The following is a 17493-nucleotide window of genomic DNA, read 5'->3' as shown; positions in this document are numbered from 1 at the left end:
GGGTCTCACACTCCAGTCTCATCACCCCTTTTGCTCTGCTTCACACTCACAAATGACTTTCTCATTATGAAACTGCTCCTCGTTAATAATGCCCAAAGGTGGAGAAAGTGCTGAACACAGCAACCACCCATCTAGTCCCCAAGGTGGCAACTCCTCATAAATTAATAGATGGTAGTACTGGGGGACTTTTAACATCTTAAAGGGCTTTTAAGAATTCCGACCTTAGGAACACTGGTTAAGACACAAGCTTTGGAACCAGAAGAACATGAATCTAACTCCTGGTTCCGCCAGCTGGCAGCTGTGTGACCAACCGCAGCTCTGGTCAGGTCGGTATTAAACAATGCACACAAACAAGCTGCCACAGCATTGACACACAGGAGGCACATACTGGAGATAAGGTGACCAACTAAATGATTCTTACTGCAAAGTGGGGACTTAGATAAACTCAAGTTATGTGTCTCCCTCCAAAGACAAGCCCAATCTTAGGGTGTTGGGCAAAACACAGGACTTGGGCCTCTTGCTCTAAAGATCAGACTCAAGGATTGAAGAGTTCCAGTGGCCTCTGCCATTCTTTAAGAAGTCTTTTGAGAAAAGGATTGATGATCTTGTTTCCTTGGTTTTTCCCTCCTGGTAAATTAAACATCTAACGTCTACACCAGCAGTCTCTGGGTTGTAGGTCTCACTACTTTTTTTTCCTATAGCTTCTTTTTCATTGTACAAAAAAAAAATGTCCTTTTTATCATCTAATTTTTTAACTTCTTCAAAAATTTAGATAAAGCATAGATACAGAAAAGATATGATTAATCTGGAAATAATGATTGCCTATAAATGTATCAAGGTTCTACAGATATCAAAGATACAGAGAAAAATTTGTTCCTAAAAACTTTTATTACAAAATGTTTCATGTCAGCATGCACTATGTTTCAGTAAACTACAGGTGTTATTTTAAACAGATCACAAGGATTAAAATGTAACACACACACACACACACACCCCAATTCAAGACCTGTTGTCTCTTAGTTACAAATAAAAAAAATGAGGTATGCTCAAGACGTCTTTGAAATTAATTCCCTTGATAACGTAGTCACATAGAATGAACTGTGAAAACTGTACTAGATACACTCTAATATGACACATACATTCAGGCAAAATCCCCATACACATAAAAAGAAAGAGTAAAATATGTTCTAGATTCTTACCATTTGATTCTTTTTCCTCCGTAACTGCATCTGGGTGTTCATCTAAGAAGAAATCTGGTAACAAGGGATGACCTGAAAATTAACCCCCAAATAAACAAGTTATAATAATTATATAATAACAATACAAATCACAGGCCACATGAAACTCATGAAGAAGGAAGATCAAAGTGTGGGTGCTTTGGTCCTTCTTAGAAAGAGTAAGAAAATACTCATAGGAGCAAATATGGAGACAAAGTGTAGGACAGAAACTGAAGGAGGGGCCATCCAGAGACTGCTCCACCTGAGTATCCATCCCATGTGCAGTCACCAAAGGTAGATGCTGATGTGGAAGTCAGGAAGTGCATGCTGACAAGAGCCTGATATAGCTGTCTCCTTAGAGGTCTGACAGAGCCTGACATACACAGAGGCAGATGCTCACAGCTAACCATTGAACTGATCAAGGGGTTCCCAATGGAGGAGTTAGAGAGAAAACTGAAGGAGCTGCAGGGGTTTTCGGCCCCAAGGGGAGAGAAACAATACCAACCAACCAGAGCTCCCAGGGTCTAAACCACCAGCCTGGGAGCACATAGGGAGGGACCCATGGCTCCAGCTGTATATGTAGGAGAGGATGGCCTTGTCGGGCATAGGTGGGAGAGGATGTCCTTGGTCCCTAGGCAACTATTAAACTATTTGATCTAATATATTCAATTATTTTTATGTAAATCAGTTACCTCTTCCCTTATGACAGATTTCATCTTAAGATCTAATTTTCTGTTTCACTTCGTTTTCTGACAAAGCCTTGCTAGTTCTGCCTAGCCTAGAACTCTCTCTATAGATCAGGAAACTGGCAGCAATCTACCTGCCTTACCCCCCCAAGCACTGGGATCACAAATCCATGAGACTGTGAGCAGATATCTATTTGTATACAGGGATATATATGCACGTGTGTCTACAGGTATGTGTGGCTGTGCACACCCTGTGTCTGTGTGTTTGTAGAGGTCAGAAGACATCAGGTGTCCTCCGCTATCACTCTTCACCCTAGTTTTTAGACAGAGTCTCTCACCAGCAAGTCTCTGCCTCTTTGTCTTCCAACTCTGGGATTAGAAATATGCAAAACATACTCAGCTTTTTACACTCAGGCTAGGTATCCAAACTCAAGTCTTCATGACTGAGCTGCAAGCATTTTACATTTTGAACCATTTCCCCAGAAGGTCTACTTTCTTTTTCTTTTCTTTTCTCTTCTTTTCTTTTTTCTTTTCTTTTTGTTTTTTGAGACATGATTTCACTGTGTAGGCCAGCCTGGCCTTGAACTCACTCACTGCCTCCTAAGTGCTGGAATTAAAGACATGTACCACCATCCAGGCTGGAGATCAGACTTGTACAGACTAAACTGTCTTCTCTTTATTGAACTGTCCATTCAATTCATTAACCTATTTATTAGGGGGGATGTTTATTATTTTCTAACCACCATCTGATAAAGAGGCTGCTTTTCTCCACTCGTAATTTTTACAACCTTTGTCAAAAATTAGGCAACTGCAGCTATGTGGGCTTATCCGGGAATCCTCAATTCTAGTCTACTGGCCCACATGTCAGCTTCTGTGCCAGAACCATGATGTCACTACTGTTCTGCAGTATACTTTGAGGTCCAGTGTTGTAATACCTCCAGCACTGTTGCTATTTGGGGTCTTTGTGCTTCCCTATGAATTTTGGTGCTGTATAGAGTGATGGGGAAAGGGAGTGTGCTACAACAGTAAAAATAAACTATGTATGAAATGAAACATCATATTTAAGTCATTACTTTATATGTCATTGTTATTATTGTTGTTGCTGCTGTTGTTATTGTTTTCATTTATTAAGACAGGGTCATTCTACATAGCCCTAGCTGTCTTTGAACTCACTATACAGAGCAGGCTAGGCTCAAGCTCACAGAGATCTGCCTGCCTCTGCCTCCTGAGTGCTAGGATTAAAGGTGTGTACCACTACACCTACCCGTCATGTTGCTCATTGACCTGCTAGCTAAGATTGACTATAAAACAAAACAAGTAAAAGCTGTTATGTAAAGCTGTTATTTACAATCCCAGGAGCCTGAGTGCTTATCATCCTTATAACCCTGGCATCCTACATTCCTCCAAGCTTAAAGTTAGTTTCCCCCTTGACATTGACAGCAGGGGCCCTGCTTCTCAGTATCCATGTGTCTGGATCTGTTCTCCTTTTCTCTGTCTGCCATCATGAGAACTAAGCAAAGTTATTTTCTTTCACTAGGCTGTTTTTCAGCTAACAGTTGTGGTTAGAAAGTAAGTTAACTAAGTATCTGAATATTAACTGACATCTGGGAACTGACATGAAGAATCTGAGGGTCACAGAGCCTTCAGAACTGTAGGCCTCCCCTCCCCTACCCAGGGAAAGTAAACTCATTTTTGTTATATCCCCAAATCCCAGTACCTCCTTATATTTAGTTCTTGGTACTTGGCAGGGTTTTGGGGTGAGGAGACGGGATGTTGCTATACAGCTGAAGCTGGCCTCAAACTTGCATTCCTCTTGCTTCCACCCCCAAGTGCTAAGATTGCCAGCCACAAATTTAAAAATCTATATATAATATCATCATATCTCAAAAGCTAAGGTGATCCAGGTGTGGTGCCATACACCTGCAGTGCAGAGCTAAGGACGCAAAGCCAGGAGGATCATGAGTCCACCAGCCTGAACTACATAGTGAGACCCTGACTCAGAAAGCCAAGAGCTGGAAATATAGCTCAAGGATAAGAGTGTGTGTTTGCTAGCATGTGCAAGGCTAGAGGTGGACCCAGAATAACACCCACTGACACAAAAGCCCCAAAGGAATTATTACAGTGGTCCAAATCCAGAGGACCTGAGTGTGTCTGATTTGGGTTCTCCCACATACCCATCTACCCACAGGCACAGTACTAGAACAGCTTTAAGCTTGTTTTACTACTTGCAAATATTAACTGTTGAATATTGCATATGCTAGGCACTCTGGCAAGAACATTATATATTTTTTGAACATAATTCTGAAATCCTGTATAGAAAAGATTGTTTTCCTCTTTTAATAATAAGGAAATCAGGCTCAGTGAAAGCAGGCAGCATGCTGACCACCACTGAGCTGGTGAGAAGCAGAGGGGCTCTCAGTCTGAGCTGACCTGCAAATGTTTTCTACGTTTATTTTCATTTTTTTAATCTTTTTTTTTTTTAGACAAGGTCTCACTATGTAGCCAGGCTGGCCTTAAACTCACAGAGATCTGCTCCACTCTGTCTCCTGAGTGCTGGGATTAAAGGCAGGTGCCACCACACCCAGCTAGATTTATTTTCAGTGTATATCTGTGTGTGTGTGTGTGTGTGTGTGTGTGCACACGCGCATGCGTGCACGCAAATGCATGTGAGTACCCACAGAGTCCAGAAGAGGACACAGGATCCCTGAGTAGCTGGGAGTGTAGTAGGGACTACTGCAACCTGCTTAGTATAAATATATTTCATATGAAGTAAAAACCCATTATCATAGTCATCTATAATTTCAAAGGAAATTATTTTTAAACAGTGGACCTTGGAGAGTTCTGGAAATTCTCAAATCAGACCACTAGTTATAAGACAGAGCTGCTCATTCATCTTCATAGTCTAAGATATTGCTTTTAAAAAACAAACATTTTAGCTGGGTGGTGGCAGCACATACCATTAGTCCCAGTACTCAGGAGGCAGAGACGGGTGGATTTCTGTGTTTCAGGCCAGCCTGGTCTACAGAGTGAGTTCCAAGTCAGGGCTACAGAGAGACCCCATCTTGAAAAACCAATCAACCAGCCAACCAACCAAATAAACAAAAAGGAGGCTGGAGAGATGTCTCAGTGTTGAAGAGCACTGTCTGCTCTTCCAGACTTCCGGAGGTTCTGAGTTCAAATCCCAGCAACCATACAGTGGCTCACAACCATCTGAATTGGGATCTGATACCCTCTTCTGTTTGTCATGCCAGTATATATGCAAACAGAGCATTCTTATATATAAATAAATAATTTATTATTTTTTTTAAAAAATTAAGAACTTTACTCCTCTATCATGTTATACATCTGAATAAAATCTCTACTCTGATTTCTAAGACTAACTTTTAAATGTTCCTTTTCCTAATTTGGAAGTGGATAGCTGAAACAACCTTCTACATCATCATGTCATTTAAAAAGCCCTGACCCCACTTCTATTGGTTTCTTATTTCTTAAGGTAGAGATAGTGTGAGGTTTTCTCTCATTGGAAAACAGCTTGTAAAAGAATATAGTCAGTTTATTGCTCAAACACACACAAAACAGGTATGTTCATTGTATAAAAGGTCAGAAAACATTAATACTTTCAACAAATATAGCATTACCTGGTGTAATTGCGTAGACATCAAAATTTTTTATTCCTTCTTCTTTTAAGATATTTTCATCAATAATAAAGTTTCCAGTAAAGCTTTTTGGCCTTTTGAAAATGGAATATGCAGCGTCTGCAATGATGTCAACTTTTCTACATTGGCTTTCAACACCAGATCCTCCTAGCATATCCATAGCAGCAGTGTGTATGGCTGCGGAGAAAACACACACACACATGACTCCATGCGACCATGCCAGTACCATGGGTCAAAATTACCAAGGTGATGAAAAGGAAAGTAAGGTCAGGGAACTCACTAAACATTCTATAGACAGAAACAAATACTCTGTTCCTCAACACAGAACCAGGGAGACAACAAGCAAACCCCTCTCCTACTCAACACAGACTACATGTGCAGAAGTCCTTCATGAGAAGCACAGAAAACCTGCTTTGATTTCTGCTGCAGCGTGTTCAAGAATTTGTACAGCAGTCTTATAAGTTGAAGAAGCCAGTTACAGGTTAACAAAAAAGCACTGAGTTGAAAGGTGGGTGAGTGGGATTTTTAAACTACTTGGACCATGACTTTTGTCAGCTTTCACACCTTAGGCCTCAGCTTCCTGTTTCTAAAATACAAAGCTCCTTTTCCAATGTTTTTGTCTCTGCTCTCTGCATTAGAAAACACAGATGATATTTCTTACTTGTCACAGTATCCCCAGTGTCTAAAACAATGTCAAGCCTGGAGGTGACCCTCCTCTCTGCAGCCATTAACCAAATCAGTAGCTGACAGTCTCATGTGGAAAATCTGCTCCGAAGTGGACATTCCTATTCCTACCCTGGTCTAGACCAGCCAAGAGTGAAGAGACAGTAGCTCCCTCTGCTCAGAAGAAACTATGAGAAGATCTTATTAGGGGAAAGAAAATAAGGACTCCCTGCTCCCAATCCCTTCTCTGTATGAGTTGAATTCATCAGAGTCAGAGTACTAAAGCCAGGAGGGCACAGCTGCTAGTGTGGAGAGGCGACACTGAGTCCAGCCGAGGCAAGCAGGCAGCTCTGGCTCTGACTGAATGTTACGAGGTATCCATTCCACCCATTAGGATGAATCTCCTTTTCCTTGACAGGCAGTCACAGAGGGACATACATAGTCTTTACACAGGAGCAGATGTGTTTTTAAAAGCAGATACCTCATGGCTGCCAGACAATCCCAAAAATTGGAAGGCAGAGGCAGGTGGAGCTCTGTGAGTTCAAGACCAGCCTGGTCTATAAAGAGGGTCCAGGACAGTCAGGGTTATTACACAGAGAAATCCTGTCTCAAAAGACCCAAACCAGAACAGAACTAGACACCTCACCACCACTGCCCCACCCCACTCCTGCCTTTAGCTTCACTTCCCTCCTGAATCTACTTTCATTTTCTCTCACCCAGGAAGAATGCAGCTGTCTAGCTCATAGCCCCACCTCCTCTCTGTAATTACCCACCTTGCCAATTAAATGTCCGCCATAGACACGGTATGGCTTCATTGCTCCTATTTCCCCCTCTGCTTATTATCAATCTTCTTAAAATCTTTCCAATAGCTCTCCATTGAGTATAATTTGCAATTCAAGCTGCCATCCCAGGGAAGGAACTCCAGTAGAGGACCTGCCTAGCATCTGTGAGGCCTGTGTTCAAACCTCTGCACCAAAAAGTGAGAACAGAATCTGGTTGCTTAAATTGGCAAATTAGACCAAAGTCTGAGTTCACCCATCCCTGCACCCTCTACCCAAAATTCCAGTGGACCTGAAGCTCACTGGACTGGAGAAGCCCAGATGCAGTGGAAAATGACAGCCAAGAGCCTATCGTAATGCACCTCCTCAACCTCCTGCTGTCCGCCACACACACAGGGTTCCCGTGCTGCATGTCATTGCCTGTTGTTCCTGCTGTCCATGAATACTGTGCCCAGTTTTCTTCCTACTAACTCCAACATCCCCTGGAGATCTTATTTCAGTTAATATCTCCATTTGAAACTAGTTCTTAACTCTTTAATATGGGCTACATGGCTCCCGCTGTGTGTCAAAAGCACTCTGTATGTAATTCCTCATTCTGTGCATCACAAGGAACTCAACTGTAAAGTCAATATTATCATGTCTACGGCCTAATAATACCACTGGCTCTGAAGTGTCAGGTAAAACGCCTAAAACAAATACCTCAGAGCCAAAGCAAAGCCTTGGCAAATCCTGTCAATCCTGAGAATGCCCTCAATCCTTCCTGTCAGTCTATCTATTACACAAGCTCGTGCAGAATGTCTAGTCTAGAGCTACCAGAGGCAGGCACACTACACACTCAATCACCACTTACTAGTTATCAAATCAATTTCAGAGTTCACTGAAATCTGGGACTAGACAGATGGCTCAATGGTTAAGAGCCTAGGCTGCTCTTCCAGAGGTCCTGAGTTCAATTCTCAGTACCCAGATGGCAACTGACAATTGTCTATTACTGTAATCTCGTGGGATCCTATGCCCTCTTCTAGTGTGTAGATGTACATGCAGAAAAACTACCCACATATATAAAATACATAAATAAATCTTTACAAACATACTCACTGAAACCTACAATGACTACAATAAGACAGACTCAGAAGACACCATCTTCATCCTCAAGTTTTCATTTTAGTAAGGAAGGCACTAGACAGCCATACTTATAAACTTATCATATATTATGAATGTTGTAAGTGACATAAGGAGATGGACAGATTATTGAAACTAATGGTGAATCCTGATCTTGTAAGACCTATTAGCAGCACTGGTATCATTTGCTCTCATTACATTTCCTGTAGGTGGCTTGCCTTCAAGACTTCATACTATTGAGCTTCCTTCTTTTCAAACCATCATGTTGCAATGGCAATAGTCCTTTCTCTACTTCTTAGATGGCACTTAATCTTGAGACTTTATATTATCATTCATTGCTGGTAATCCACAAGAGCTTATAGTTAACCCTCAGACTCATAAACTCAGTCGCCCACCATCAATCTCTACCTAGACACTCTGACACAATGTCTCTAGTTCTAATCTTGCTCCATCTTTAGCTGGCTTCATCTCAGTCATGTCATCCACTGCTCTGGTTACCCCAGTCTTGCAGTCATCGCTGACGTGGTCTTATCTCTCTTGTATCACATCCAATCCACCAGAGATCCTGCTGGTGCTACCCAGGAGTCCCTCAGCATCAGGCCTCTCCCCACCTTTACTGCTACCATCCTGGGCACAGCCACCAGCATTAGTGACTGTTATTTCAGTCACTTCTAAGTGGTTTTCCCTTTTGCTTCTTTGGAATCTAGGTTCAGCACTCACTTCACTCAGCAAAGTGCCCTGTCTGGCGCCCATTTCCTCACTGATATCAGCATATCATTTACTACTGTTGCTTACTTCAGCTACACTGCACTTCTGTACTTCTCCCATTCTTGGATCTCGACACCAGACACTTCCATCCACAGGATCTTTGCTCAGGCTGCAACCTTGAACACTTTTCTCTCAGCAACAAGGCTAACTCCAATCACTTCCAAATCCATGCTCAAAAGCCACATTCAAAAAGGTGAAACCTGGAAGGGTGTAGTGGTGCACCCTTTTAATCCCAGCACTCAGAGACGGAGGCAGGTAGACCTCTGTGACTTTGAAGCTAGCCTGATCTACATAGTGTGTTCTACGAAAGCCAGAGGTACATAATAAAGAGATTCTGTCAAAAAAAAGTAACAAACAAACAAATGCTTGTTAAAAGCGTCTCTCTCCAGAGTTAGAGACACGCTATTTTCCTTCATTTTTACAAGCATTGCTACCGTCTGGTGTACTAAATATGCACTCCCATGCTCAAGTGATCCTTCTGCTTCAGCCTCAGTATTGCTGCAACTACAGGCGTGTGCACATACCCACCTAAACTACCACTTCTTGAATAAGCCTTTTGACCTAACAATCTAACAGAACTTGCTGAGAACACTTCTGTGGCTTTCACGAGACTCTCCATATGTTCTAGTGATGCTCCCATCATGGCTGCGGCCAGAGAGTCAGCCACTAGTCCAAGTTAAGTGGGGAGATGGACAGCAAGGCTGCTATGCTGCACAGTAAACAGCTGGCCTTGTTTTCCAAAAGATTCAGGAGACCTGAGATGCTTCACAAGAGTCAATGATAGGGCTGGGGAACTAGCCCACTGGTGGAGAGCTCACCTAACATGACCAAGTCCCAGGGTTAGAGCATGGCATGGAGGAGCAATGCAAATCTAATTAAGTGATTTCTTTTAGGTACAAACCTGTTCTAGGCCATAAGGCATTGACTGCAATTTCACCTCTAAATTCTTCTGCCATTCCAAGCACACACATAGACATGCCATATTTGGCAATGGTATAAGCTAAAAGAAATCACAAAGAATAATAATTTAGTTGAGAAGCTAATTTTTGAGTAGAAAGAGCCAATTTTCTGTTTCTGTTTATTTATTTAGTTTACATCCTGCCCACTGCCCCCCCTTCGAGTCACCCCCTCCCACAATCCTTCCCCCATCCCCTTCTCCTCCAAAAGCATGGGGCTCCCTTAGATATCCCCCCGACCCTGGTACATTAAGTCTCTGCAGGGCTAGGCACATCCTCTCCCACTGAAGCCAGACAAAATATCCCCTTGGCTAACACTTACCACAGTGCTGTTTGAACCACAGTGGATTTAGGTTCAGGGGTGGGCTGAGATTGAGAATATGAGCTACTTTGCTCTTTTTTAAAAAAGGAATACATGCTTTGGATCTGAAAATGAAAGAAATGCAAGTCAACTCAATAGCTTACGTTTTAAGGGACTTCCACAGAGTAACTGAACGTGTTCAGTGATCTGTCTGGTATAACTTGTTTGTGCAGTGTTTTTGTTTTCTAGAACGAAGATAATAAAAGGAACTGATTTTTATGCTTTGAAATCATGCTTCATGTCCTGACTCCATGATCTGCTTGATGGAAAAAAATCAAATCCTTTTCTATATTAGCTTTAAGTTCAACTGAGAATATCGTCAACCATAATGGTCCCAAATTTTCCCACCCCAACACACACTCATAATTTCAAGAAGCAGTTAATATAGTGACTCATAGGTTCAAATCCTGATTCTGCCCCTTTGTATGTCACAGCCTTCTACTTCTCAGAATTATTACTATGAAATGAGTAACACCCACTACCATCTAGGATTCATCCAAGGATTTAAATGAGAAGCTTCAGACAGTGCATATGCTGGATGTGAAATAAGAAGTTGCTATGGGCACCATCGCATATGCTAGTTGTTTTACCAGTACAAAGTCCAACATGCCTTTGAAAGCAGTATGTAATTCAGAGGTTTGATGTTGATTACTGTTTTTTCGTTTTGCTTTTTGAGACAAGAGTCCCACTAGATAGGTCAAGTTAGCCTAGACTTTACTATGTAGCCCAGTATAGTCTTGAACATGGAGAATTCTTACTGCATCTGCCTCCTGGGTATTAAAATTATACATATCTGCCCCTGTGATGGCTAATTTTTATATTTATTTATTTACTGTTTATTTTTATTTATTCATTTTGGTATTTGAAGACAGGGTTTCTCTGTGTTTCCCTGTTTTTTCTGGAACTTACTCTGCAGACCAGGCTGACCTCAAACTTACAGAGATCCATGTGCCTCTGCATCCTGAGTTTTGGGATTAAAGGTGTGTGCCAACACTGCCTGAATCTAATTTTTTTAAGGTTTATTTATTTATTTTACATATGTAAGTACACTGTCACTCTCTTCAGACACACCAGAAGAGGGCATTAGATCCCATTATAGATGGTTGTGAGCCACCATGTGGTTGCTAGGACTTGAACTCAGGTACTCTGGAAGAGCAGCTGAGCCATCTCTCCAGTCATCATCATCATCATTATTATTTCCAAATATAAAACTCTGTTACCAATTCCAACATTTTTCCTTCTTTTTGATTTTTTTGAGACAGGTGTTTTCTGTGTCAAACTGGCTGTTTTGCAACTCATTCTGTAGACCAGGCTGCTTTGAACTTAGAAATCTGTCTGCCTCTGCCTTCCAAGTACTGGGATTAAGGTGAGTGCCACCATGTCTGACTGCTTCAGCATATTTTTAACTTTACACATCAAATACAATCAATACAGTACAGAGTTTTTATGTAAGTCGACTTTCTCTCCCAAAGGTGCCTCACTTTTACAAGGGTGAAATGAGGGTAGGTAAACTATGTAATAGCTGAGTTCATTAACCCTGAATCTGTACCTCAACCAATCAACAGGAGAAACAGAGCCCATTCTGGCAGTAAGACCAAACTTTGCCCTCAGAGAAAAGAGCTCCTCTCACGTACTTCCCAAGCATCAGCTTTCCTGTGGTTTGTCAGACAATACCTTGCCAGAGGCACTCTGCTAGTGAGGAGGGCCATCAACATTACAAAGCCCATCCCACTTTTCATAAAAACAAGCTCTGTCTTATACATCACACTGAAAACTCCCAGCACAACTCTTAGGTATTGTGCTGGCTAGTTTTATGTCAGCTTAACACAAAGTCATCTGAGAGGAGGCAACCTGAGTTAAGGAAAAGCCTCCACAAAATCAACGTGGGAGAACCCAGTCCACTGTGGGTGGCGCCACCCCTAGGCTGGTGGTCTTGGTTCTGTAAGAAATCAGACTGAGAAGGTCAGTAAGCAACATCCTTCCATTGCCTCTGCATCACGTCCTGCCTCCACATTCTTGCCCTGTTTGACTTTTTGTACTGACTTCCTTCAATGATGGAGTGTGATGTGAAATTGTAAGCCAAATAAACTCTTTTGGTCCAACTTGCTTTTGGTCATGGTGTTTCATAACAGAAATGGGCCCCTAACTAGGACAGATACTAATATCATTAACTTAACCAGATAGGTAAATATGCCAACTAGATTTTAAACTACTGTTTGGTCCCTTCTGCTTCTATGTAGTTAAGTTCTCTGAGAACACACTGGGACTTCCTTCCCCACGCTCCTACTGTGACTCACGTAAGGTAGGTGCCCCTGGTGTTCACGTTCATCATCAAGTCCACTCTCTTAGTCGGAGTTTCCAATGTGTTGGTCAAGCTAATAGCACTGGCATTGTTCACCAAAATATCAATTCCTGTTTCCAAAGGAAATACTTCCATTTTAATGCAAGTCAGAGTTTTAATCTTTATCTCTCTCCCTCTCCCTCTCCCCCTCCCCCATCATACACACAAAAGCATTTCCTTTGTATGGTTGACTCCTCAGTTGATTCACAAATACACACACATACACACACACACACACACACATACAATTAGACTCTATGACTGATCAATATACCAATGCCAGACTCAGTAACTCTTTCAAAACAGCAGCTTCTGATTCTCACCGGCACTGTGGAGTCACAGCCAATTACCAGCACTCCAAGGAAAACTGCAAGGAGGCTGAGTCCTTACAAGCTGTAGCTTCAACCCTTATGTACCAGTCTTCTCTAAGTAGCTCCAGGAACCTTGGGCCAAATCCTCTCTAGTACAACCCAGGACCCAGGGTCTATCCAAGCATACTACTCTCCCTCTCCACAAAGCTCCTGTTTTAAAGGGAAGGGCTCCTTTCTGGTCTTAGAAACTAGGGAAAGAAAATGATCTTGAGTTTTAAATCCCAAACAGAAATATACACACACACACACACACACACACACATGCACACGAACACACATGCGCGCACACACACACACACACACACACACACACACACGCACGCCAGTTTCTCTGTACTCTATCCAGTTTCTATGTAAATGCAGTATATTTTGTTTTTAGTGATATGCTTAATAAAAATAAGATTAAATGAAAGTATCAGTGAAAAGGTAAAAGTTCTCTACTTCAGTGAAAATACTGCTATGCAGAGGGTGCTAATTAGCTCTAGGGTGGAAACAACTCTTTGTGACTTGCTACATACCAATTTGCTTCAGTGAGTTATGTACCCCAAACTGTCGGTGACAACAGAGAGGAAGAGAGTACAATCAGGTGACTCTCCTTCCACTGCATGTTCTCACTGCTGATTGGACTGATGCTGTCACCTCTAACTGGGCCTAATTTATATAACACTTATTCAGGGATGCAGGGATAGGGGAAAGAGCACAAATATAGGCAGGTATTACCCGTGGTTTCAGGCATCAACTGGAAGTTGTTACATCTGTATTTTATTAATGTTCAATAACTTTCAGGATCAAGGGCTTACCTCCGAATCTCTCCACAGCTTTCTCCACCGCACTGTTGATTTGCTGTTCATCTCTCACGTCAACAACACATGGCAAGGCCTTCCCTCCAGCTGCTTCAACTAAAGAGAAGCGAACAAAACTCATTCAAATAGTCAGGATTACACCTTCATTCTGATGCCACAGTAGTAAAAAGGTTCCCCTCTTCAGAGAAATAGCGATAAATTATAAAGTCTTACAACCACAACAGACAGACTGACTAAATATAGTTTCAGTCCAGCTGGGGCTCTGTGGGCACCAGGAACGTATACAGTGTACATACATACACACATGCAAAATGCTAATGCTCACAAAAATAAGTACATCTAAAATCAGTTAGCATGTTCACTCGGTCCCGCCTCAGATGTCTCCTCTTCACTTCCAATCTACCTTCACCTCCCACTCAAGAGTAACTCTCCTAAGAAATTACTTTTTTTCCAATGCTGGGAATGGAACCTAGGGCCTTTGTACCTCCAACTTAAAGTCCCAGCCCTAAGATATGATTTAATTAGAATTTCTCATAGTGCTCAAAAGAGCTAGAGATGAAAAAATGGTCAGAACTACCTCTCTCAAGTAACAAAATAAATACCTCTTTAAATGTACATTTTTTTTTTTTTGAGCTAGGGTCTATGTAATCGTGGTTGGTCTGGTTCTCACTCTGTAAACCAGGCTGTCCTGAGACTCACAGATATCCACCTGCCCTTGCCTCCAGAGTCCTGGAATTAAAATTGTGCACCACCATTTCTTTAGTTTGTTTTAATGTACTTGCCACAACATGCATGTTGAGATTGGAGGACAATTTGCAAAAGCCATTTTTTCCACAGTGTGGGTTTAAAGACCTAGCTCAGGTTGTCAGGCTTGGCAGAAGATCCTTTCTTTACCTTCTGGGCCATCTCACTAGCCCTAAATGCAATTATTTTTAGGGTAACTTTCAAATAGCTGAAATTAAACTCTATAGCAAATTAGGTACTGAAACCACTATGAGGACAGCCCACGCAATGGACCACTGTGAGGACAGCCCACGCAATGGACCACTGTGAGGACAGCCCATGCAATGGTAGCTGTCACACTCACTTTCTTCAGCGGCCGTGTAGATTGTGCCAAGGAGTTTCGGGTGTCTTTGAGTGGTCTTCGCAGCAATGACAATATTCGCTCCATCCTTGGCAGCTTTCAATGCAATAGCTTTGCCAATGCCTCGGCTTGCACCTGTGATAAAAACTGTGCATCCCGCTAGCTTCCTAAACAGAGCAAAGGTGACCTTATTAGAAACTACACTGTTTTATTTATACCAGCTCATACACACTTCCAGGATTTCTTCTATACCTCCACCCACTATACTGCCACTGTACATGACTGATAAATTATTTATGACAACTGCACTTGGCCAATCTTACTGAGATCTAGCAAACAAAATCTGCTCAAATACAGAGTAAATCTTAAGGAGAAGAAATGTAAGTTTTTCCCAGAGAAAAAGTATTAAGAAGGCTGTTTGGTATATAGGATCTATGTATGTAGGGATTACATACCTAAGTGGATGCACAGAGAGCAGAGGAGAACCAGGTTCCCTTCTCTAATCAGTCTCTGATCCAAGCCTCGAGACAGGGTCTAGTGAGCCTGGAGCTAGGTTGTAACCTAGCCTACAGTGAACTAGCTGTAACCTTAAGGACCCTCCTGTTTCTACCCATGACAGTATCAGGGTTACAATTAGCATACCCATAGCCAGCTTTTCTTACAGCGGAGCTGAGGACTTAAACTCAAGGTCCTTAAGCTTACTTGGCAAGCACTTTTACCCAGGGACTTAGGACCCAGCCCTGAGATTTTTGGATTTGTTGCTGTGTGGAGACAAGCAGCACAGGCCAGCCTTGATCCCCTTAATCCTCACGTGCTAGGATTACAGGCACTTACCTCCATGTCTGCTAAGGTGTATTTTCGAGTAGCAGACTTACACGTAGATTTTTTTCCTATCCTTTACATTCTATAGTACATTTCAAATTTTCTACAATAAATGCATAACACTTGATCTTTTAAAAAAGTCTCTAAAAATAGTAGTCAGAGTGGAAAAATCCCAAATACGGATCAATTATTCACTAACAAGTGGATAAATTCCTCAACATGGAATAGTGCTCAGAAATGAAATGGAAGGCATTACTAAGATATGCTACAGTATGGATAAATGATCTAGGAAAAAGAAAGCAGTCACATGGATCACATTATTAAGACTCGATTACACGGCAGGGACAGGAGAGGCAGATCTACACTCAACATCAGCAGCTCCCTGGAGCGGGGGTGGGAGGGTTGGACGTTGACAGCTCACGTAGAAGCTTCTTTCTGGGCTGATAAAGGTTTTAAAATACATAGAAGTGGTAGTGCATACCTTTAATCCTAGCCCTCAGGAAGCAGAGGCAGGTGAATCTCTAAGTTCAAGACCAGCCTGGTCTACAGAGGTCCAGGTCAGCCAGGCTACAAAGAGAAACCCTATCTTGAAAAACCAAAAAAACAAAACAAAACAAAAAAAACCAAAAAAAACAAAAAACAAGGGTTTTAAATTGGGTGTGTTGCTGTGTTGGGTGTGGTGACAGTATTTTCTGTTACAGACACAGAGCCACTGACTGACTGCTGTACAAATTACATCTCAGTAAAGTTGTTAAAACAAGCTTGAAGGAGCAAGACTAGGCTGACTAGAAATGGCCCTGATTCAAAAACCTGTCATCCCTAGATATCATTTCATTCTGTGGGAGTTGGAATGAAAATGGCCCTATAGCCTCAGGGACTGGCACTATTGAAGGTGTGGCCTTGTTGGAGGGAGTGTGTCACTGTGGATGGGCTTTGAGGTCTCAGGAGCTCCAGCTAGGCCCAGTGTGTGTCCCATTCTTTTCCTGTAAATCCAGATGTGGAGCTCTCAGCTCTTCCTCCAGTACCATGTCTGCCTGCACATGGCCATCTTTCCCACGGTGGTCTAAACCTCTGAAACTATAAGGCAAGCCAAATTAAATGTTTTCCTTTATAAGAGTTGCCATGGTCATGGTGTCTCTTCACAGCAACAGAAACCCAAACAAATATACCTTCCTTCTTAACTTTAAACTTTCTACCTATTCTACTGTTAGGTGATAATAAGGTAGGTGACTTCATTAACAAATGAACAGAAGGTTCCTGCTGGTCCTGAAGTAGGGCAATCAATGTAGGTGCAGGTAGAGGTAGTTTTGAAATAAGGAACAATGTGTCTTAGTTACTTTTCTATTGCTGTGATAAAATACCATGACCAAAGCAACTGATAGAAGTTGAAGGGTTTATTTGGTCTTACGGTGTCAGAGGGAGAAACTCCAACACCATCTCAGCAGAGATGGAGAGACAGCAGGCAAGTGTATTGAACAGTAAGCTGGGAAGTCACACCTTAGTTACAAGCAGGAAGCAGAGAGCTCAAACAAGGACCAGTGGCTTGGCTTTGAGGCTTCACACTTCTTCCAATATGGCCATATATCTTAAACCTACTCAGACAGCACCAGCACTGGGGGACCAAGAAGCCAGACATCTGAGTTTATGGGGACACTGCCATTCAAGTCATAAATCATGTCGATAGGAAGAAACCAATGTAGGGAAGTGTGAAAGAGACAGAAAGATGAGTTTTAGTAAAATATAGTAAACATACAAAGAACATGTAAAATGAGCATATACAGCTTTAAATTTTATTTATTTATTTTATGTATATGAGTCTTCAAAAACACAAGAGGGAACCAGATCCCATTGCAGATGGTTGTGAGTC

The 17493-nt window shown here is 42.0% G+C and overlaps 1 protein-coding gene across 1 annotated transcript in view; it reads right to left on the bottom strand.

Moving 5' to 3' along the window:
• The window catches only part of Hsdl2 (hydroxysteroid dehydrogenase like 2), a 38919-nt gene that overhangs the window by 13995 nt on the left and 7431 nt on the right, over positions 1–17493 (bottom strand). Inside the window, exons 2-8 of the mRNA XM_028780020.1 lie at positions 14808–14971; positions 13718–13816; positions 12503–12617; positions 10167–10270; positions 9790–9888; positions 5542–5736; positions 1200–1271 (exon numbers count right to left, since the gene is read on the bottom strand). Of these exons, the coding sequence (XP_028635853.1) occupies positions 1200–1271; positions 5542–5736; positions 9790–9888; positions 10167–10270; positions 12503–12617; positions 13718–13816; positions 14808–14971 (848 nt within the window). The remainder of the gene's footprint in view (positions 1–1199; positions 1272–5541; positions 5737–9789; positions 9889–10166; positions 10271–12502; positions 12618–13717; positions 13817–14807; positions 14972–17493) is intronic.

This window comes from Grammomys surdaster, unplaced genomic scaffold, assembly GCF_004785775.1.
Source record: "Grammomys surdaster isolate TR1022 unplaced genomic scaffold, NIH_TR_1.0 363, whole genome shotgun sequence".
NCBI lineage: Eukaryota > Metazoa > Chordata > Mammalia > Rodentia > Muridae > Grammomys > Grammomys surdaster.
The sequence above is the reverse complement of the archived record's forward strand: the minus strand, read 5'-3'. Positions and strand labels throughout refer to the sequence as shown.